The sequence below is a fragment of the Gallus gallus genome, chromosome 7, assembly GCF_016699485.2.
Source record: "Gallus gallus isolate bGalGal1 chromosome 7, bGalGal1.mat.broiler.GRCg7b, whole genome shotgun sequence".
Lineage (NCBI taxonomy): Eukaryota > Metazoa > Chordata > Aves > Galliformes > Phasianidae > Gallus > Gallus gallus.
In genome coordinates, this window is record NC_052538.1 from 5,952,768 (window position 1) to 5,976,171 (window position 23,404).

The 23,404-nt window shown below is 40.3% G+C and overlaps 1 protein-coding gene across 11 annotated transcripts in view; it reads left to right on the plus strand.

Moving 5' to 3' along the window:
- Window positions 1–15,142, plus strand: part of USP40 (ubiquitin specific peptidase 40) — a 33,795-nt gene extending 18,653 nt beyond the window's left edge. For 7 of the 11 annotated variants that reach the window (XM_015289069.4, XM_015289071.4, XM_015289070.4 and 4 more), the window contains 15 exons: window positions 538–595; window positions 1,597–1,650; window positions 2,736–2,824; window positions 3,504–3,590; window positions 4,073–4,109; window positions 5,386–5,450; window positions 5,936–6,010; window positions 6,910–7,036; window positions 8,103–8,197; window positions 9,417–9,535; window positions 9,908–9,973; window positions 10,225–10,435; window positions 11,124–11,219; window positions 12,375–12,469; window positions 12,847–15,142. In XM_015289069.4, the coding sequence (XP_015144555.2) occupies window positions 538–595; window positions 1,597–1,650; window positions 2,736–2,824; window positions 3,504–3,590; window positions 4,073–4,109; window positions 5,386–5,450; window positions 5,936–6,010; window positions 6,910–7,036; window positions 8,103–8,197; window positions 9,417–9,535; window positions 9,908–9,973; window positions 10,225–10,435; window positions 11,124–11,219; window positions 12,375–12,469; window positions 12,847–12,955 (1,383 nt within the window). In that variant the 3' untranslated portion in view covers window positions 12,956–15,142. Of the gene's footprint in view, window positions 1–537; window positions 596–1,596; window positions 1,651–2,735; window positions 2,825–3,503; window positions 3,591–4,072; window positions 4,110–5,385; window positions 5,551–5,935; window positions 6,011–6,909; window positions 7,037–8,102; window positions 8,198–8,293; window positions 8,335–9,416; window positions 9,536–9,907; window positions 9,978–10,224; window positions 10,436–11,123; window positions 11,220–12,374; window positions 12,470–12,846 lie in introns of those variants that run through there. The other 4 variants (XR_003075991.3, XM_046943369.1, XM_040703225.1 and 1 more) reach the window with 4 other exon arrangements.
- The last annotated feature ends 8,262 nt before the right edge of the window (window positions 15,143–23,404 follow it).

A 23,404-nucleotide genomic window follows, 5' to 3' on the forward strand; every position in this document is an offset into this window, starting at 1 on the left:
GAAGCTTGCACCAAAACAGCACTGGTAACTGAAAACAGCACAGTTAGTATGTTAGCCTTTTTGGATCATCCTGTAAGTCTACATTTGAAACCATGCCAGTAAACAAAACCTGAGGGGAGGAAAATATTATTTCCATTCAATAAAATACTGTTTTTCCCAAGAGATAGTTTCCTTGGTACCTTTTCTGCTTTTAGATTATTGCCTGTTACAGAATGAAGTCCCGCTTAGTACCAAGTGTAAGACAAACAATTTCAAAATACTAGTTTGTTTCATGGATGGGAAAATTTAAAGGTTATTTTCTTTTCCTTGGAATTCTGTTTATGAGACTTTTTTCCTCAAGTATGTTGCATATAATAGATGTACAGGTGTCATATTTTTATGTATTAATATTAATAAGGAATATATTTTTAGCTGTGCATAATGTTAGCAGGAGTAAGAACATAGCTCTGAAGTCTGCCTTTTGCAAACTGGCATTTGAACAGTAGATGTCTTAACTGGCTTTTTTTGTTTGGAAGTGTTAATGTTGCTTTCTTTTAGGTGATGTCAGATATCAAAATTAAAGCAATACATGAGCTACAGCTAGAGGAGGAGCTAGGTAAGTGTTCAGTGGATTTACTTAAACATGCTGAAATTTCACACTCACAGAATGCCTGGGGCTGTCAGGGACTCAGACCCTACTCCAGTAGGGACAGCCAGAGCAGGGTGCCCAGCACCATGTAGAGGTTGCTCTGGAGACCTCCAGGGAGGAGATCCCATGTCCTCTCTGGGCAACCTGTGTCAGTGCTCAGCTTCCTGCACAGCACAGAAGTGCTGCCTGATGGGCATAAGGAACCTCCTGTGCTCCAGTTTGTGCCCACTGCCTCTGGTCCTGGCACTGGACACCTCTGACAGGAGCCTGGCTCTGTACTCCTTACACTCTTCCTTCACATATTTATGGACATTGATAAGATCCCCTCTAAGCCTTATCATTAACTATGCTCTTCCTTTTTCTGTCAGACTGCTGAAAACAGCAAATCCAGTACTGTGAAGTGATTACTAGACTTTTTGGAAAGAAGAGAGGGTGTAACAGATTTAAAGTTCTCAAATTCTGTATGAAGTGATTCTTTTTCCAAGCTTAAAAAAAAAAAAAAAAAACCCAAAAAACAAAAACAGTGCAAGTCTTGATGAAAATATATTGTAATTTTCCAGAAGCTATGTGAATAGGAATAATCATGTCATCTTATTGAACATGAACATCGAAAATGGAATTTTTTTGTCAGTCATTTTCTTTGACATAAAAATTGTCTCTTTTAAAACATTTGTTGATGCCTTTTTTTCTTTGAAAAAACTGAGCCAGTTTCATAGTGTTTTACTCATCATGGCTAACAGGTGGCTTCAAAGAGAAAGCAGTCTTCCACATTAGGGATAAATAGTGAGGCTGTTCATGAAGTCTCTAGAAATCTCACTTCTATTGATGTAGTATCTCCATCCTGAGGTCTCTAAGTTAAACTTGCTGTTATCTTAAATATGTTACCTGTCTAAACCTCTGAGCCAAATTTAATATGATTTGAATTACTTAACACACCTTTCTCTCTTCCCCACCCCTTTCCATTGCAGCAAGTGAAAGCTGTCTTAGACCTGTTAGCAGAAATGGGAAACTTCTCTCTCCAGGTAAATTGATATACTTATTTTGGTGTCATTCTGTAAGTTAAACTGGGAGACATGCACCTTCTGTCCACCGAACAGTACCAATAAGCAACTTGGAGTTGAATATTCAACTTGCTTTGATTACTTTCATGCCCAGTGAGCAATACGTATCAGCATACCTGCTGTTGTTTATTGACCACTGGCCATATTCTTCAAGGCTTTGGGAATTAACAAACTTCTGTTCTCTGTGCTTGTTTTATAAACTGAGAAGTTTATTAATGATCTGGTGTGAATCATAGCTAATACTCTGCAGAACAGATACACTACAGAGCAGCTTTATAGATGTTCAGGAAACAGAGTCCTTGTTCCATATTCTTCTGTTTCTTGAAACAAAATGGGCTAAACACATTTGTTAGAGTAGTGATGGATGAGGTTGGATTACTGGATTTCAGTGCAACTGGAGCAGTAGACTTGAGTACTGTGGTGGTGGAGGAAGCACTGTAATGCTCCTGTTCACTGTAAGAAAACAGCTTATGTCTATGGTGTGTGTCAAACAGTATAACGCTTAGACTTCTGCTTTCATAAGAGTGGAGGAACATATTCATTCCACAACATAGTCTTTGATTTAAATGAGCATGTGATATCTTTGTCGCTATATAACTGAGTTCCTGAGGGCCTGTGTTCAGCACACTAGAAGTCCCAGCATTGTTTTTCTCATTGTTGGGGGAGCAATAAGAAATTAAGTGGATCAGCTTTGAGTTTGCTGGTAAATATTTTCTGTATTTTTACTATTTTTCTAATACACTTTGTTAGCTAAATACTACCAGGAGACCAAGGTTTGGGCATAGGTTTGGGCCAGATAACCTGCACATGTCCATTTCAATCTAAATTCTTCTGTCACTCACCATATTTCAAGAGGTGGTGGAGGAGGAACCTTTATAGAGATATACTGTAGTCATTGAAGGCTTACAGGTTTAGTGTATAAACACAGAAAAATAAGTTGTCTAAATGTGACTGAATGTTTTTATCTTTGTCTAAAGAGCTGAGTGAATGGGTATTTTCACTAAGCAGCAATTTATGAGTATTTCCTTATTTTCCTCTTCCTGAAGTGCCTGAGGATTATACTGTCAAGGAGGCAGAACTGAAAATGGGAAGCTTGCTAGGACTGTGTCGTGGAAAAGCTCCAACTGCCACTCAGGTATAACAGAATAGTGACTGAAAAGAGGCTAGAATTGCTTTTGTGCTTTGTTTACATTTCCCAGTATTTCATGTGGTCCTCTTTTTATTTTTAGAATGGTTGTAGTGGTAATCACCATGGAGGGAAGAAAATGCTTGCTGATAGTGAGAATTTATGTATTGGCAAGAAAGTTTGCACCACTTAGCTCAGTTGCAAAAGGCCAAGAGCATAAATGTCAACAGTTAATATGGCTCATTTGACTAACCTATCATTAGTCTGTTTGCAATTGTCTGATGTGTATATACTTTTCTAAAGAACATAGAGTAAAAAAGGGAGATGCCAAATTTTATATCTGCATATTTACAATATGGAGGAGGGAAAAAACCCATGTGTAATTCTGAAGATCTAAAGATCAAAGTGCCAAAATACAGCTAGCAGGCTTTGTCTTTCATTTGCAGCATGCTAAGCACATGCACAACTGGTTTATGAAGCTCTCCTGATGGCCATAACTCAATTGCATGTGCTCCTCTAGATTGCTTAGATTGTTTGCTGTAGCTGAAAGTAGCTTCAGTGCTGTTTGACTGATGGCTGGCATGAAATAGCGGGTACTGGGTACAGTAACTGCATGCAGTAGAGAGCTGTTTCTTAGTATTTCTGTACTTCAATACGTATTCTGAACAACTTATACTTGCATTTTTAGCTCTTTTTATATTTTATTATTGAACGTGACCACTATACAAGCCCTGAGATGGAAATTGTTGTGGAAGAGACTGCCTCTGTGAAAGAAGTAAGTCTAGATTCTCTTAAAAGCTTTTTTCATGATTGTGTCAGGTCTCTTGCTCATAGAGAACTTTGCTTCATGCCCACATGTCACTTCAACTAAGACACTAAGTGAAAGGCAGTGTTTCAGCTCTAAAAGACTAATGGGGAAGACTGCCTTTAACTTTCACTAAGTAATGCTTCACAGTTAAAACAGAAAAATCCAAGAAGATGCCAATGAGCAGTAGAAAGAACTTTGTATCCTCCATCAGGCAAAGGCAGTATTAGCATGATTTGTAAAGGATGATGGGATGTATACAGGCTGGAAATTAGATAATCATCTTAAAAGGTTTAATATGTAGCTCAAATACTCTGTGTCTCTGTAAGTGTAGGAGTTGAATGGGAATTAATCACTCTGGATACTTTTTATGTTATAGAATTCTAGTGCTGATTTGCTGGAAACTGTATTTTCTACGCACTGCAACAAGTCTCAACTCTTTTTTTTTTTAGTGTCTAAATTTAATGCTGGAAAAATCTGGATTATCAGGTTAGTTGTATTATATTGTTATTTAATGAAATATTTTAAAGCATTTCCAGAATTGTAAGACAGTTCTTGCTATGTTAAAAATAATAAGTTTGTTATGGTCACTTATGCCTCACTGTAATGTGAGGAGAGGGGGAGGAAGAAATTATAAACTTGCTGTTTTGCTCTGATCAAAACTGACAGTGGAGTTTCCAGCTTTATATTTAATTGAGCTCACAGTTTCTGGACTATTCATTTGGGGGCACATGCAGGTGGAGGTGTTTGGCTGTTTTCTATTGCAAGCATTGCGTGAGATTAACTTATTAAGGAAAAAGGCATTCTTAGGTCACTTGGCAAAAAGAAGTTAATAAAATGAGATCACAGTTTGGACACTGCTTTGGAATCCGATGGTAGGAATTTTTGTCACTGAACTTTTGCATGAGGTTTAAGGAAGAGAGAGAGACAGCACCAGCATCACATGTGGATTTCCTCGTTGTATATCCTCCCGTTGATGCTGATGGGGTCTTGGAGTGGCACTGTTTCCCAGCTTTAGTACTAAACTCTCATTGAATGCTGAACATCTTATGGTGGAGCGATCGAACCATACACCATAAAGCATAAGTGTACTCCTGAAACATGTTACTGTCAGAATACACATTGAGTAGTCCAAGAGAAAATGAAGGATTTTGCTCTTGTGTACACGTACACATGAATGGAGCAGATAATGATGTCTTGAAAATATAAACTTAACCTTTATTTCCCTAACGTATAGTTTTACTGCCAAGAAACAACGGTCCTGTTTTCATTGCTTTCTTTTAAATAGCCATTTTTGAAAAATTAAATTTGGCTGTGTGTAGAGATTTGCAGTCTGGCTGCTCTCAAAGAAATGTCAGACTTCACTTATAACATGACCCCAGGGTAGTCCTTTTCCCGACAGGAGTGACTTGTGAGCTTTTGTTTAGTTATGAAAGTCAGATATGTACCCTGCAAAGAATGAAGAGCATTTTCATGAGTTAAAGAAGGGAAATGTGGGTAGGTAAGGAAGATACCTTTTATGTCTTACAAAATAAGACTGAACAACAAAGAGTATTGTTAGGGTTTGGGGAGGGATGTGAAGGTGGCACTTGATTCAGTTTATCGGTGGTGTTTTAAAACAACGCACAAAGAAGCAAAACAGCCTGAACAATCACTGCTGAGAGTGTGTGGGTTTCCTGTGCTTTTTGTTTGTTTGTTTACTTTTCCTCTGAGATACTATTATTGACTCATTAGTTTTCCATGGGATTATTTTTGTTGTTTGTAGGTGACAGCTGGCATTTGAGAAGGATGGACTGGTGCTTTGAAGCAGGAGAAGCTTTAAGTCAAGAAGTAAGAGGATCTGAGTTTTGACTTGAATTGTATAATACCTTATTCATTCCACTTTTTCTGTAGAGATTTTTCCTGAAGAGGAAGTCTGAGTGGTGTTTTGGTGTGTGCTGTGTTACTCAACACAATGTTTTGTTTTCATAAGACTATATGAAGCCATTTTAAATATAGATTTAAATGGGAAACTTATGCACTGCCTCCTGTTTTCAGGGACTGTTATTAAGCTATATTTACGTAAGGTCTAGGATTAGCATGAATTGAGGATGCTTGTATCTACAAACAAAAACGAGGTGTTAATTGGTAAGAGGTGTGAAGGAGCTCAACAGGATAGCAGGCTGCTATAGATGTAATAGTTCTGTCCTGTTGCAAAGTTGACTCCATGTAGTGAATGCAGAAAAGTTGCACAAAAGTTAAATAAATCATGCTTCAGGAAACAAAGCACAAGTACATACAGGCTCACAAGGACACTATGCTTTCTCTTCCTGCAGAATGCTACTCTGAAGGAACTTAATGTTTGCAGAGGAGATACTTTGGTTATAACTGAAGGAAAGCTTCCACCGAAGGTGAGAGCAGGGAGATTGTGTTCTTTAGTCAGATTGCAATCTGGGAACTTGAGCATGAAAGTAATTTCTTTTTCAGATTTTTTCAGCTGTAATATTTTTAGTTAAAAATAACGAATAATGGTAAATATATATAACTGTTTTTTATTCAAATTAACATTTATAATGTTCCTACTCTGTCTATAATCTTTCAATTCCTGTAGTAAAAGTTTTGCTCATTGCAGCTTCTTTGTTTATGAGTGTGTCAGTGTTGACAGATCCAGAGGAAATCTGTATTTATGGCATGCAGGATTCTTGTGAAGACACAGATCTTACACTACTATTTCCTGACAAAATGTTGTTTTTTTTCATTTTTTTCTTATAAAAAGTAACTTTTATGTCAGATTTTGTGCTGAGGGTTGTGTGTGAAATTGGAGGACCCTGCTGGGAAACTCCAGTCAGGTAAGGTTTCTGTGCTAGCAAACCTCAGGTGATATAGGCTGTTGGAAGGAAGTTGGAACAGAAGGCTGCAGGGAGCCCTGGGTAGGCAGCAGAGATCCCAGCACTGCAGTTGAATGAATCCAGCTTCCTCTGGCAAGGTTGTATCTGTGTCCAAAGCTCCAGACAAGTGTCACTCAGTTGAATCTGTAATAATAGGTGCCACAATGGCAGAGCAGGGTGGTGGTAGTATGTGACATGAGGCTGGATTTTTTTTTTTTTTTTCCACCAAGTAGTATGTGTATAAAGAATGCCAGTGCCTTTACAAAAACTGAGTTGGGCTGGTGGTTGGACTAGGTGATCTGGGTGGTCTTTTCCAATCTTGATGATTCTGTGATTCTAAGTTGTTTTTCTTTCTCCAAGTGAGGAGTGTAATTTGCATTGGAACATGTAAGGCTATCTGGCACTTTGTGTTCATTTCTCAGGGTTTCTTGAAAATACCTATTTGGTGGTTGAAGTCTTCAAGCCAAATGAAACATGAAGAGAAGGCACAAGACCAGGTGAATGGGTTGACCTGTAAGATGGATGCTTTGCAAGTTTCTCCTGCAGGAGGTGAGCCTGATTAGTTTTTATTAAGAAGGAATTGTATTGCCTGTGATAGCACTGAGGGCTTTGAGTCAAAACCTTAATTTTATTCTAAAGCTTTAAAATGCTCCTGAAGCCTGTGAGCAACTGTATGAGTTTCAGCAGGTCTGTGGTGAAAGAAACCACTTAAGAGACAGATACCTTTTTTTTTTTTTTATTAGGCCAGGACTGTTCTTGTTTTATAGCTGCATTTGGTCAGGGATAATTCTCCGTTAATTTTGAAGTCCAGGCTGTTTACCTGCCAGCAAAACAAATTCCTTCCCCATACTTAAGTCAGTGGCAGTATTATAAGGCACCAACTCAAGGAGAATGCAGGTGGTTGGCTTCAAATGTCACATTTAAGTCATCAGGGTATATTGCTTCTGGAGAAGCTGTAGAATGAGTGGTAAGTAAATCCTACATAGAATAACAGACATTATATCCAGTATTCTGTGGGTTTTTTTTCTTCTGAGGATCAAAACAAATGAACAAAACCCAACAGCTCAAGGAGGAAAATTAAGGGTGGACAAAAAGCAATTGGGGAAACCTGCGCATTGGAAAAGGGAAAACAAACAATTATCCTTTCTGCACGAAAAATAAAACTCTTCCTTTACTATTGAGCTGTGTTGCAGAGAAATTCGGTTATTTAGTTTGGATTTTTTTTTCCCATTTCTCTGCTTCTCTCATTAATTTTTTTTCAGAGTTCGGCTTTTTCCCATCTTTGTTTTGGTAGCATAGGCAAGAACAGTTTCAACTTTCCTTGCAATACGCTTTGCATTTCAGAGTCATGGCCACTAATTAATAATAATTACGAACTTGAGTAACCGGTCTTAATTTTACAGTGTAGAATTCATCTTGAATTCTTCCTGTTAGACAGCTAGCAGTGTATTTTATCAACTGTACATTGGGTTTTCTTCAACTGCCTTCAAATATCTTGGGTCTCTAAGTGAAATCTCACCTACAAGTGAATTATCTCTTAGGAAAACGTGTGAAGTCATTAACTTTTTTGTTGTCTCGTTCTTCTTCCCTCTTCTCCTCCTGCCCCCATCTGAAGATTCACCAGAATACATCCAAGCAGACATGGATCTGTGCTATGCTGGCATTACAGAAATAGCAAGCGAATCTTCTTTGGAAGATCTGAAGATGCAGGTTAGATGTTCTCCTGTGTTGGAAATGTACAGCAACACTGTGATTCATTGAGCTATATTAATACATATTTTTTATTTCCTTTTCCCTTGTCTCCAGTATGTTCTGATATGGCATTTGCTTATATGCCATGTTCAGTGGTAAGTACCAAGAGGCAGCTCGAGCATGTAGCTCAGATAATTCCTTAGTATGTTCCCTGCAGTTGCCATTCTACCTGTCATGTGTCCTGAGCTGCAAAAGCCTTCTTGCACTTCATCTGGAACTTTGGCTTGCAGCAGTATTTTTATTTCACAATGTAAAAATTATTCATGACAAGCACACACATATAAGCACTTCCTAAAAAGCCACTTTCCATTTCCACATTGTTCTTGTATTAGTTCTTTGTGTGGTTTTTGTATGTTGAATCTACTGAATAAAGAGTTGCTTTTGATGCACAGAAAGTCACGTTTGTTACTCAGGAAGGTATAGCTTAGTTTCTTCAGCCAGAAACTAAGGTGCCTTTTAATGCTTTTTTTTAACCAGAAAACTGAATTTAATGCACTTAAAGCAACAATAACAAAAACCAACAAAACCAAACTAACAAAACCCAGCAAAACAAACAAAAACAAAAACAAAAAAAACCAAAAACAGCCTCATAGACAATAATTAAAAAGAAAACCTATCATAAAGCTCTTCTGTTAATTAGCTGGTGGGTTGCTCTACTTAACAGCGTGGGAAAGGATTCTTCTGATTCTGATCCATACCAATACTTGCCATATTGGGTACAACTTTAGTTCACAGTCTCATCCAAACTGCTGATAAGAAAAACTGTGCCCGTTTGCATCTCATGAACAAGATTTGTCTCAGTGTGGAAACAGTATTGTGTGCTCAATATGATTTCAAAGCAGCTTTTCCAGCACTTGGCTGGAGGTTGTGCTAGCGATTCTTTCAGCCTCATTCTCTCCCAGTGATGCAAATTTTGGTTAAAAAAAGAAATTGCCTACTTAAGAAGCTTATGGTAAATTTGAAATGTTGGGAGGGAGTGAAGTCCAACTCATTGTGAGGTTGAAAAGCAGATCTGTTGGTCATACTCACTGCCTGTGAGTCACAAACTGGAATAAATCTGAATGCCTTGCCCTGTTTCTAATTGCTTCAGTCTAGCAATAAGAATCAGTCATTTTTCTTTTATTTTTTCCAAGCAGACTGGCCTCTAAAATTATTGAAGAACTGTTTGGTTTTTCAGGCTCTGACCTTACCACAGTGCCCGGAGCATGTTATCCCACTGCCCACGTTTCTCAGAGCCTGGACAGTAGAAAGCAGGCGCCCAGGCAGGCTGCTACGACACAACAAGCAGCAACTCAGGTAGGTTTTGTACTAAAACACTCAAGCAGCATTGCAACAGGCTGACTGTTGACTGGATTGCACGATGGATTGGTGGAGAAATAAACCAGCTCAGTCCAATAAAACCCTTTTCTGATTATTTCAGTTTTTTTGACAAGCACTTTTTTCAACTCAAATGCTGTGGAATGGGGAGGTATGAGCAGAAGTAGTTCATGTCATGATTATTATGCTAAACTTTAAGTGTTTTTAAATGTAATTTTGGCACTTTATGAGCTTTTTGTTGCTGTAGTGTCTTGCTTTAGTTTTTCAGGTCAGCTTCACTAGAACTATGATTTCTCTACTTGTGAATTTAGAATACACAACTGAAGATGTGTATCATCTTTTTATTTTCAGTGAATATAAGCTGGGTGCCAGAGTGGAAATCTGCATAGAACCTTTGCAGAAAGAAGAGAACTTGGGGTAAGTTCTTGAAGATGCTTCTTACTGCTGTGTATTTGAGATGAGACTTTAATCTAGCAGCTTGTTACTTAAATACTCCTTCACCATAGCAGATGTCTCTATGCATGAATACTTCGGAGCCTATTTTTATTTTCCTCTAGTAGAGGTATTGTTTAAAAACAAAGGAGGGTGGGAAGAGGTGAAAACTAGGAATTCTGGATTCCAAGTGCAAGGTTCACAAGGATGGTTTATTTTTCTCTTTCTGATGACAGCCCACATGAATTGCTGCTTCGAGTACAGATGGGCATACCAGGGGAAAGGGACTACTATGACTCCGTGGATTTGGTGTGGAATATCTCCAAAGAATGCACTACCTGGGCACTGAGGCAAAGAGTGGCTTCTCACTATTGTCTCCCTGTAGATAAAATTGAAATAGCCAAATACTTCCCTGAAAAATATGAGTGGCTGCCAATATCTAGCTGGGTAAGATCCGGAATGACAGAATGCAACAGCTGTTTTGAGAAATGTACACATTGGTTTGTGCTGCACTTCTTCAACATACGTGTTTGAATGTGCAGCCTTAAATCCCTGCAACATGATCTGAGAGGTAAATCTGGTGGAGGTGGTTTGCTTCCTCAAGAATTAGTTTAGGTCTTCATGAAACCATAGTTAAGATGTTGTGATTTTGGGTTACCCCATGAGTCAGCAGACTTTCACCTGGTTCAGAGGGCAGTCTGGTGAGCACAAGATAAACCACTCTTTTTATAATGGCTTTTCTCTTGTTGCTATATTTCCTTGTGTAGGCAGAAAAACATCTATATTTGCCTGAATATTCAGTCTATTGCTGTTGCAATTATATAGTGGAAATGATAGGCATCTGCAAAAGTAACACAATGAGAGCGTTGCTGCTCTTTGCTGTGCAGGAGATCCCATGGCTGAGGGTCACTGCTGATCACAGTGTCATTTACTGAACTTTATGGAGGTGAACGAGGAGGATGTTTTTTCTTAGGGGAGCTACAGAAAGGGAAATGGACAGTTGATTTTCATGACAATAAGACTTTGAAGAACAGTTACTGGGGACCCTCTACCTTTAGAAACTGCCAACAAAAATCAGTGTAAGCAGATTTCTGAAATCAGCCTTATGTTACTGTTCTGCTTTGATTTTATTCAGACCCAGCAAATTTCGAAGAGAAAACGGAAGAAAAAACAGGAGAGTTTACAGTCAGCCCCTTATCACCTGAAAGATGGAGATATCATTGGGGTGAAGGTAAATTAACTTGGCTTTGGAAAGCTTTGCAGTAAACAAATCTCTTCCCGGTTTTCCTGGATCCCACTGCATCTGTGTGAAAGGGTGTGAATCTGGGGTGTGAATCTGACAGAATGCTCTGCAGAGAGGGGAAATTCATTGCTACTGATAAGTTTTTGATTTTTCTTTTTTTTTTTTTTTTCCCTCCTGTTCTTAACGCAGTCAGTTGGAAGCTTCGTGCTTCTCCCCGTATATCCCACTACTGGCACTAGAGGGCATTGCTTCACAGGTCCTCCTGCAGTGCTCTCTGACTGCAAGAATCATAGAATCACAGAGTGGCCTGGGTTGAAAAGGACCAAAATGCTTATCTTGTTTCAACCTCCCTGCTGTGTGCAGGTTGAACAACCACCAGACCAGGCAGCCCAGAGCCACATCCAGCCTGGCCTTGGATGCCTCCAGGGATGGGGCATCCACAGCCTCCTTGGGCAACCTGTTCCAGCGCATCACCACCCTCTGAGTGAAAAGCTTCCTGCTGATATCCAACCTAAACCTTCCCTGTCTCAGTTTAAAACCATTCCCCCTTGTCCTATCTCTGTCCACCCTTGTGAACAGCCGTTCCCTCCTGTTCTGCTTCGTATTTTAGCATTATCCACAAGAAACTGGATTTTTCTTGCCCTTATGTTATCAATTGGGTTTTTCTTCGAACTCAGAATAAAATTCGAGAGCAGCAGCCACTAACAAAAATCTATTCTAAATTTAAATCCATTACATTTTCAAAATCATTATTACTGATCTATTTACAGATTTTAAAAAAAGAATAAAACTGCAGGATATTGAGTTCTGAATTGGCAATAAAACTTATTTTCTTTCAGATATCTCCTAAATACTTTTCTGGATTTTAAAGCAGTTTAGTAGAAGTATGGTGTTCTACACTGATGCATTGAGGTTATTGAGAAGGATCTCTTTAAGGCTAACTTGCTGTTAAATACAAAACCAGAGAAGGAGCTGAAGAATTTTGGTTGTCTTGCATTTTTATGTTGTCTGCATTTAACTAGAAATCATTGTAAAATTAGTAGAGATGCACTGAAAATTAATTACTTAAACAGAGTGTTGTGTGGGATGTAGTTTTGGCAGATGGAAATAAGCTAATACTTACTAAATCCCTTTTGACAACAGAATCTTCTCCTTGATGACAGTAAGGACTTCAGCACAGTGAGAGATGATTTTGGAAAACAGAAGCAAAGGCAGCTTGCATTAGAAAAAAAGAAAAGGTATTGCCTATTTACATTTATTCTTCTTTTGAAATACAAAAACTGGAGAACTTCTGGGGCACTGCTAGCAGACTGCTGCTCTAGTGCACGGTTCTGGCAGTGCCAAGAGAAGTGCTCATATAACTCAAACTTGTGCCTTTAAGTGCCATGTGCTTGCTTTGAGCATTTTTTTTTTGTCTTGTACCACGCTGGGAAGTTTGGGTACTGCCTCAGGAGATGAAAAATTGCTCCAGTGCTGCAGTGTCCCTGTGTAGAGTGTAAGCTCACAGTGTTGTTCCTCTGCTGGAGTAGAAACCAGATTCCAGTCCAGGTGGCTCGTGCTGCTCTAGCTGCTAAGGTTCAATACTATCAGGCATCTTCATTTGTTTTTTTGATAGTCGGCAAGCTGAACGCTCCCAGGACCATGTTCTGTCTGAGGAAAAACTGAATATTAAGCATCGTAAACCAGAAGTGGCTCTTTCCATCAATGTGGGAGTTTTCAGATAGCACTGGGAGATGATTTGCTGACCCGAACATAGTACCAGTGTGCTACATGCGAGTGCCTCAGCTGAACCAGCAAGAGGGATGCTTGTGCTCAGAGAGTCATCAGGAATCACGAAGACAAACTGGATATAAGATTCGGGATAACTCTGATCTGCTTCTAATCTCTCTGAGGAAGTGCTTCAGCATCCCTTAATCGATGTAGTACTTACTCTCAGGCTAGGTAAATGCACTTTATCCATGAGAAAACTGATTAATATATTGTATTACCTTTCGATGACTGTTTTGTAACCACCTTAAATGCTTCTTTTGTCAATGCTGATGCACCATCACCACAAAATTAGCTGCGTTTTTGAATGCAGTCTTAGATGTCTCTTTCTAGAAATTACTTTTCTTTCTCTGATCTCTGAGATTACTAATGATACCAGAATTTACTTTTGTCTCTTTATATAAAAACATAAATCTGAAGTAACTTTTCTTAGTGTCACACAGTTGATTTACAGCCTCTGTCACAGAATGGGACACATGCTGCCAGCTGAACTCAGTATCAAAGGTTCTTAAATATTAAGTGAAACATTCACGAAATACTTCTAAGAATGGATCTCATGAAGCTAGCTGACGGGAGACCATACTCTCTTACCCCTGAGGCTGGTAATCAGGGTTTGTTAAGAGCAGATGTTTCAGCATCTTTAGATAAACTTTTTTAATGCTCACAGTATTTATGCTGTGTTTCCCCACTGCATGTGCATATTCATTACCCAGTTTCTCATCAGGTTCAGAATATTCTCTGAGTACAACTAGTACTGACAAATTAACCAGAATTCATCTTAATGGAGTTAATTGGTTGTAATCAAATCCTAAGCATATTTGCAATGATAAAGTGAAGATGGAATAGTGAAGGGTAACAGAAGTGTTTCCATGCAGAAGTGAAGAGCTCATGGTGTGTAGTGTGCTTGCACTACACTGCTGGAAACGTGCAAATTGACTGTTGTATCAAATGAAGTCTGCTATGAGACACTACGAAGCCTTGTTGAACTGCACAAGTGTCTGGAAACCTGTTTAGAGATGAGGAGAACAATGTTCAAAAGTAACTGTTGAACACAGCCTGAAGTATCCTTAATAAAAACTGTGATAATGAGAGAACAAATGCAGTTAATCTGGGGACACTACTGTGTTTGATCGATTTCCTGTGTGGAGAAGATTTTGTAGAAGTTGCCAGTACAGCAGGCTATTAAAATTTTGGCTAATGTGAGAAGATCCTCTGATTTACCTTTTGTAGATTAACAAGATTCTGGTACTGAGGACAATTTAAAGACAAAAAAAGACAAAAGATTCTTAGTTATGAACAAAAGCAAGCAAAAAAAGTCAAAACTACCACTTTAAGCTTGCATTAGTCTTCATTTTTCTTAGATATCTTTAAAATTCAGCAGATGATTCTGGGCTTTCTTAAGCTGTTTCCACCAAGGAGCTATTTTAATTTTAACTCTTCTCTCTTAATTTCTGGCTGTAGGTGTGCTGTACCTGAATCTTGAAATCCTAGTTCTGATGGATTTTTTTTTCTGATTTTTCTGAGATGAGAGCAACCAATTTATTTCCTTTCCAGCTCTGCTTGCTTGCCCTAACTTATTTTGCAGAGCCTTCTTCCATATCAACAAGTGTTCTTCTGAGCCAGGGTTTACAAGAAATTGTCACACATGCTGATTACTAAGGTAAAGGAGAAAGCGTTTTGTTTGCAAGCTGCTCCATTGCATTGCACTTGCTTTGCTGTCACTTTAACTCCTCCAGCTCCATGCTGGACAGCTCTGTTGAGCTTAACCTTCCTGACTGCTTTGTAATGATTCCGATCTCCTCTTGAAGACGTGAGCTTTGGAGAAATTCAGACAGTGATTACAAAGTATGAATGTGGGAATTCTGGTATGTGCCTTTGTTGAAGTGTAATGTAGCAGCTCCTGCACTGAACCAATCTTGAATTATTTCTAACGTTGGCTCAAAATGCATATTTTTTTCTTAAAACTGTTGTGAATTGTTCCACAATGGAAATCTTAATTGAAAAGAGGGTGGGGAAAGGGAGCACCTTTTAAAAATGGAGTTTTTGTGATTCCACACTTTTTTGATGGTTATATTCCAAAGCCTGGAAAAACTTTAATCTTTTTCAAGTGTTCTTGGCAAAATAAAGAGTGATCTACAGATGTCTATTTGACTCATCTCTTTGTGTTTCACTGATATAAACACCAACAAGGAAGCAAGGTCACACAGGGACTTACCTGGAAAGCCAGCAACTGAACTGTTCTTGTTTTTACTGACTGATATGTGGTCAGTAGTGAGTGGGTAGAACAGCTCTGTGTGCAGGCAAATGCAAAAGACACAGTAATGAGAAAGATCCCTGACAAGATCTGTATTGCAGCCAGGCAGTAGGCTCCCATCGCCTTTCCTTTATTGAATGCAGTTTGCAAGTACCACTGCTTCAGCTCCTATTTGACAGGCATAACAAAACAAATAAGGATATGATGTCCACGGCTAGTTAATGTTCATGAACACGGTTCATGATCAGATGTCACAAGGTGAGCCAGAAGGCCATTGCGTCTGTTCTGCTGCTTTCACCTGAGGAGGTTCAGATGCTGAGGAACACTCCCCATAGATTACTACTGTGCTTTTCACAAGTATTCAATATTTTTTTTCCCAGAAGATGCTTGTACTAGATTTGATGTTTATAAAGTGTTGGGAGCAGATTTTACTACAGAAATAGATCCAAAATTTCCCAAAAGTCTCTTATGCAGCTGTCCTTTACCCACATTTGCTTTATATAAAGTTAAGATGGTTTACAAAAAAACAGTGAAATGCCTGTTTTACTCACAGATCTAAACATCTGGTCTGTAAGCATATATTCTGTTCCCTATTTGCTGCTTAGATCAGCTTGAACTGTCATAGAAGGATCTTGAGAGGAAAAAATACAAGAATTTAGCAACTCAGGATTTGTGACATCAGGCAATAGCAAATAATGGCAAACAATTTTGCAGGGTGGCCTTTCAAAATGGTATTGATTCACCTTTTTGTGGGTGGAAAGTTTACCTTGAAGCTCTCAGCAGTAGCAAAGGAACTTGTTTCCTTTGTTTCCTTAACAAAGGAAATCCACTTCTGAAACACCTCTGTGGACAAGCCTGGTCTGATGGCTCAAAAGAATTGTCCATTATCCCTTTTGTTTGTGGCAGTTTGATAAGCTTAACTTTGTATAGTTATAGGTCACAACTGGTGATGGGCCTTCCCTCTGCCCTTGGGCAGTGTCTGGCATTCAGCTGAGCACAGGCCATAGAGGCTGTATTCAGGTGTGGCTGTTCATTTCCACCACTGGAATGAGGCTGTTGTGGTCCTTTTAAAAGAGGTGGTAGTGGTTTTGGGTGTCCAACTTCAGTGCTGGTTGCCAAACAAGTACTCTGAAATAATGCCCCGTTTGGGTTTCTCTGCGTAAAATGTTCTTGGAAGTCTGAGTATTACCTGTGGTTACTTTCCATACCAGTAAGTGTGTGTATGGAAGTCTTGCAAAGAGTTAAGCCACTGAGTTGCTCCAGGATCTTATTTGTATTGCCAGGAGCAGTAGCAACTATGCTAGTAGGAAGGTGCAAACACAGTCACATACCAAGGAAGCAGATCAGTGAGAAGGTAATGCTGGAGGCACAAGAGCAGTTGAACTGACAGCACATCCTGAGCTCTTAGCCACAAAGAGGGGCTGTCCTCAGCTGACTGTGCTTGTGTCCAGTGAAGGAGGGAAAAGTGAGACACTGCATGAGACCATAGCCCACACCTCTCTTTTTCTACTCTTGTTATGGCTGTTGAAGCCAACGCAGAAGAAAATGATTTCCTGTAATTTGACCAGGAGTTTTTCATGGCTTGTAAGCTCTTACCATTGTGGTTAATAGGGTAGCAAGCTAGAAAAGATTTGGAGAACAGTGTGAGACTGGATCCTAAAAGATGCTGATCTCCCAGAAGGTGAGCTCCCACCAAAGTCCTGTCCAGCATCTGTACCATACAATAAATGTAGCTTAAAAAACAGAATGTGCAGTCTGAGCATCATGCTACAGCACTGCTTTGTTCTGCACTGCTAAACATAAGAACTGGCATACCTAGAATTGAGGATTACCTGTGTTTTGATCATGCTAGACATTCTGCATATGTTTGCACTCAGTGTCATCTGCCAAACCTGCTGAGAACACATTTAATTTACTGCTCAGTATGGGTTCTGGATGGGCAGCTGGAGCCACATGTACTCACACACCTCAAACTACACACCTGCATAACCCAAGGAAAACCCCAGGAGAAAGAGGATGTTCCCAAGCACATGGTGTGAGGACTTCTCTCCTTCTGAGCACAACACTGCTCTTAGCCATGATGGAAGTCTTACCTGCGAAAGGTATCTTTGGGCTCCTGCTTCTACCTGGTAACACAAAGGCACACAGCCACTGGTCTGACTATAAATGGGGATAAATGAGCCAATGAGGAAAATAAAGGCAAGCTCTTGTTTTACCATCCCTTGGTACAGCTGATCCAGGATCTTCATGGTGTCCTCAGTAGAAAAGGAAGGGTTGTAGCTGCTACAAGACATGGGGAAAGAGAGATCCTTTCTTTACTTTGACTTTCCCTCTGTTCTCATGTTTTCACTGAGCCAGCGGAGCAAGTCCCAGGTGTGGAAGGTTGCATGTATGCTCACACACATCATCAGTGGTTTTCTGCTCCTTCCAGTTCACTTACCAGACATGGAATGTCACAAAGCAAGTTCAGGAGCACAGCCTGGACTTCACACAGTGTTTCCACCACCAGCAGCTTTCAGCACATTGGTAGATTGAGGCAGAGGATTACAGGAGATAGGAAGCTGAAGAACCAGAGGGGTACTGTGTGAGATCTGGATATATATTACATAGGGAAGTTGAATTGTGCAGAAGAAGAGTGATGGTCATTGTAGCAAAATTCAAAAGCTCCACTTATTTGCAATCCTAGAATGTAAAAGTATATGTATGCTGGTGTACTTTAAACAACAAGCTTTTATGAGTTACAAGAGAAATAAAATCCAGTACTGACAGCTTTAGCAGAGGTTGGGAAAATGAAATTAGCACAGAACCAACATTAAAAAGTGGGCAAGACGATGGGGAGAGCAGGGGTGTGTGTGCATCCAGAGAAGGAAGGAACACTGCTGAGAATCAGCTCTCATGAAAGTTACTGCTTTCAGTTCTAATTATGGCAGGGCAGCTAGAATAGAACCACATCGTAATTGCAACCATGACAGACCAGTGCTTCAACAGACTGAGAAGGAACTATTTCTGCTGATAAAGCATGCCTGAATGTTTAATATATGGCTATTAATTCATAAATTAATTTTATAAATGAATTTTATACATAAAAATATATAAATAAATTTTATAAAAATAATATTATTTTTAATATATTTTATACATTTTAAAATATATAAACATTTTATAAATAAAATTCATTTTATTTGATTTAGCAGAATAAAGCAAACAAGCCTTGCCATTAACACTCAACGGAGCAAACTAGTTGCAACCTGCAGGATGCCTATTGTGGTTTGGGTCTCATCCAATAAACCAAACACAACTGGACAAACCAAACCTCTGCTAGAGTTCTGAATAGAGCCTCCATTAAATATCTTAGGCAGGTAAAGATAAGAAAAACAAAATATCTTTAAAAGTTCTGTATGCACTCTGTACTAAAATGATTGAAAATAGCAGGATGTATTGAGCTCTGTTTGCCTAGTTACACAAAACGTATTTAAGGTGTGTTTTATCAACTGCCTTCATACCTGAAAAAATAACTCACAAAGGCAATTCGCCTCCTTGCTCTCCACAGGCAGCACTCCTAAGTCACAGCATTTTTGTGTCGCCTCAAGCAGGCAGCGAGGTGCCTCTGTAGCTCTGGAGCACTCTTGCTAGCTGGATCACTGCTGGATGGTAGAGGCAGGGCAGCAGAGCCTCTGGATATGGAAGTCCTATACACATCCCATTGCAAGTAAAATGTTGATTATTTCCCTCCTTTTTACAATCCCCTTTTAAATACTGGAAGGCTGTAATGAGGTCTCCTTGCAGCCTTCTCTTTCAGATCAACAAGATGTCCACACTGAGGGCCACAGCTTGAGCGTAGTTTTGTGTCTCATCATTTCATGCTGGCATTCAGAAGGAAACTGTCATCACAGTGATTTGAACTCCACATTTTATGTTTACCTGATAGGCTGGGAGTCATTTCAAGGGTTGATAGTAATCTGAAATGTGTGGGATTGCTGGTCCAAATTCTACACTGAGTAGTAGCTCAAAAGGCAAAACGTGACTTTAAGGGGTGGTAGTAATTTAAAAAGCAAACAAACTCACAGCTGTTTAAAAGAGAAGGAATTACAGAGTTCAAGAGAATGTCCAGAGGAAGGCTGTTTCCCAAGCAAATGCCATTGTATCCACGTCTGTTTGTCAGTGGACTTGGTTTGGTTGCTGTTGCTAATGTTAGGGTAAGGGGTACTGTGTGCAGGTTTGCTTCTGCTCCAGGAACTGATTTTAGAGTAAACTTCCCAAATCATGAACTATGGAGATCTTTGGAGAAACCCCCACTTGTTTTAGAATTCTACACAACTGCAAACTGATTTCCAGTTGCCTTTTTTAAAAAGACTTCAAACTAAGAGACCTGCTAGTATATGTTATAGAGTCACCAACAAAATCTACGAGGATTTCTGATTCCCAATTTTCATTCTTATAACAGAAAAAAAAAAAAAAAACATTTTAAAGGAACAGACAGTGGGTGTTTCACATACTGAAGTAGCTTTGGCTCTGAAACACCATGTCTGTATCTGTTTACCTTCAGCAATGTTTAGCTGTTAGGAAATGGGAACATCAGCTCCCCATACATTAAGAAGATATTGCAGGCCATCAGTCTGGTGTGCCAACTGTGCTCTGCAGAAAAACAGTAGGATCTTCTCCACCTCTCTAAAAAGCAAAACCAGAATTATGCAGCAAAGACATTTTTTAATGCTCCCAGATAATGTCCCTTTTTCCTTCAAGAGACTGCACAAAGATTTGGACAGGAGAGCCCCTGTTCTGCTGCATGCCCTTACCTAAAGTGCTGCAGGAATAGTTCTCCAGTGCGATGCAGTTTGTATACACTTCTGTGTTACTGATGTCCCAATACCTGTATTCTCAGGTCTGCACTACACATGGCTTTGAAGAGACAGACGGGGTTCTGTTGTCAACATGCACGTATATTCCACAGCAGAACTTGTATCTTGTTGCTTTCCAGCCTATTTCAGCAAGTTCTGCTGTATTAAGTCAAAGTAAAGGGTGGAAAGGTTAGGGTAACATCCTACAGGAGCAGACAAACCTTGGAAGAAAAGACAGTCAGTATGGATGCCTATTTCAGCTTGCAGTACTTGCAACTACTCAAAACAACAAATTTCTCTAGCACTCTTTTGCAATTAGAATGTTTTCTTAGCACAGTTAGAGGTCTGTGAATCTTTCCTTAAGCCATCTGATAAGCTGAAATGTCCCTTTTCTATACTGTGTGGCCATCTGAATTTCTTACTGACATCTTTAGGAGTACCACAGTTCACTAGCCATCGTTGTGTCTGTGCCGGGTTTACTGAGTCTTAAGAGACTCCCTTTGTCCCTATGTTTGCCACGTGTGACCAGGTCTCAACTTGCTCAGCCTCTAATAACAGTTCTAGTTCAAGATCCTCAAAAGGACTACATCTCCAGACTAAACCTCAAGCTATCTGTTTTACAGTGTTAGGATACTTTTTAAATTGCTGTGCCTCCCCTTAGTACCACAGGGACTCATGGAGTCATTGCGAGTTGCTAGCTTTTGATTCCTCAGTTAATTGAGCTGTCCTTCCTTGGGGTACTACCTCTTCAGCAAATTGCGCATGCCAAAGGTCAAGTTCAACAAAACCCCCAAGATTCATTCTCAGGCATTACAGGCACTTCATGGAGTTGGTGGCAGAAATCCAGATAAACCACACGATTCCAAAATAAACAACCCTCTTCCCTAGAGCAGCTTCTTCCCAGTCTTCTTGTTTCCTCTGAGACCTCTTCTGATGCCCTTGGATGTAGAAGCTGTCAACACCTTTTCTTCTTCCCAGGATTACAAGATCCTGTAGTCACAGCCTGCCTGGGAACCTCATCAACTTCTGAGTGTGTCAAGCTGAGGGAAGAGACAAATTGCTTCCCTGCAACTTCCTCCTCCTGAACTACCTGTTCTCAGGAGCCTGAGTGCAATTAGTCTGTCAGTGTGGAAACTGTCCACCTGTGTTCCTCTGCAGAACAACCTCTTTCCCTGCATGAACTAATACCAGATACATCTGTTCTGTAATGTGCCTCTTCTTGTTCCTAAATCTGATTTATCTTTCTTACTCAGCATGTACTTTGCTTTATTTGGCATTTGGAGCTGGCATGGAAGATCTTGCAACAATTCCACTTACAATCAAGGTAAGAAGCACAAATGCTGCTTTAGCAGATCAGGTGGGCTGCAGGTTTGGGCTAAGAAATGGGTAGGCAATCACAACGCACAGCAACTGTTTGCAGTTCTATCGATGTTTCGATTTCAAACATTTGTCATGACTAGCTAAGCAGAAAAGCAGTATTTTCTTTCTTAGGATCCCAAACATAGTCAGGACGATTGTCCAGCTATTCTGAAACAGCTGGGAGAGAACACACACAGATCTTGGATTTTATCTGCTTAGCAAGCTGCTATGCTTTTTTAGTTCCTGCACTACGCTTCTACTTTGTAATAGTACCTGCAAAGAAAGATGAGTTTTCACTGGTGTGAGAAGCAACATATTTTCCCTTTTTCATTGGGTCACTAGTACTTAAAACCATCAGACTGTTCTTGAGTAGCTTGAATCACTTTCTCCTTGACTTTGTACTTTGTTCCTGAACAAACATATTCTCCCTTGCTACCTTATCCACCAAACAGTGCACTCTTCAAAACTGTCTCTCTCAATTTCAGAGATAAGGATAACTCCTCCTCTGCTGGGCCACTTCTCAATGAGTTCTTCTCCCAGTCTGTATATATACCTGCAATGCCCCAGCACAAGTGCAACACCTTGCACTTGGCCTTGTTGGACCTCATTATGTTCACATGGGCCCCCTTTTCAAGCCTGTCCAGGTCCCTCTGGATGGCATCTCTTCCTTCTGTCATATCAATTGCACCACTCAGCTTGGTGTCATCTGCAAACTTGCTGAGTGTGCACTCAGTCCCATCATCTATATCATTGATAAAGATATTGAAGAGCACTGGTCCCAAGACAGACAGATGGGGGACATCATTTGTCACCAGCCTCCACCTGGACACAGAGCCATTGACCACAATCCTCTGGCTGTGACCTTCCAACCAATTTCTCATTCACTGAATAGTCCACCCTTCAAATCCATATTTCTCCAATTTAGAGATAAGGATGTGGTGTGGGACCATGTCAAAGACCTTGCACAAGTCCAGATTGTGAACAACATCAGTTGCATTTCGTTGGTTCACTGATGCCTTCACTCCATCTTAGAAGCGCACCAGATTGTCAAGGCACAAACTGCTCTTCGTGACGCTATGCGGGCCGTCCTGGATCAACACCTCATCTCACATGTGCCCTAACATCTCTTCCAAGAGGATCTACTCCATGATCTTCACAGACACAGAGGTAAGGCTCACAGGCCTGCAGTTCCCCAGGTCTTCCTTTCTTGAAAATGGAAATCATGTTTCCATTTTTCCAGTCCCCGGGGACTTTGCCTGATGGCCATGATTTTTCAGATGTAAACCATATCAGATTGGCAACCACACCAGCCGGTTCCTTCAGGACCCTGGGACGCATGTAGTCTTGCCTCATAGACTTGTATACAGTCAGCCTCATGAGGTGGTCTCTCACTTGCTCTGCTCTTACAGTGGGAGGGATTTGCCCCCCTGACCCCGGCCTCGAGGTTCAGCGATGTGAGAGGTGTGGGAAGCCAGACAGCCAGTGAAGACTGAGGCAAAGAATTTGTGGAGAACCTCAGCCTTCTCCATGTCTGCTGAAGCTAGTTCTCCCTTCTCATTTATCAGTTGAAAATCATGCTATATCTCAACAGATCGGTCTTACACCTCTGTTTTATGAACAGACTGTGAATAGGATTTGAATGAGGAGCTAGTTTTTGACAGACACCCTGAAGTCAGAAAGACCCACGGCCTTCAGGCAGCTCAGAACTTGCTTGCCCTGGCGTTACTGTGTTCATGCAGGGGCTACTAGGTTCACCAGTGAAACACACAACCCAACTCAAGAGACACACTTTTACCCCCGAGATGCGAGAGGGCAGAGGGCGGCGCTGAGGGCACGGCCTAAGATGGCGGCGATGCCGGTTGCTAGGGCCGCGCGGTGCCTAGCAACCGCGTGCTGCGGCTCAGAGCCTGCGCAGTGAGGCGCGTTGCGCCGCGAGGCAGGCTGGGAATGCTCCC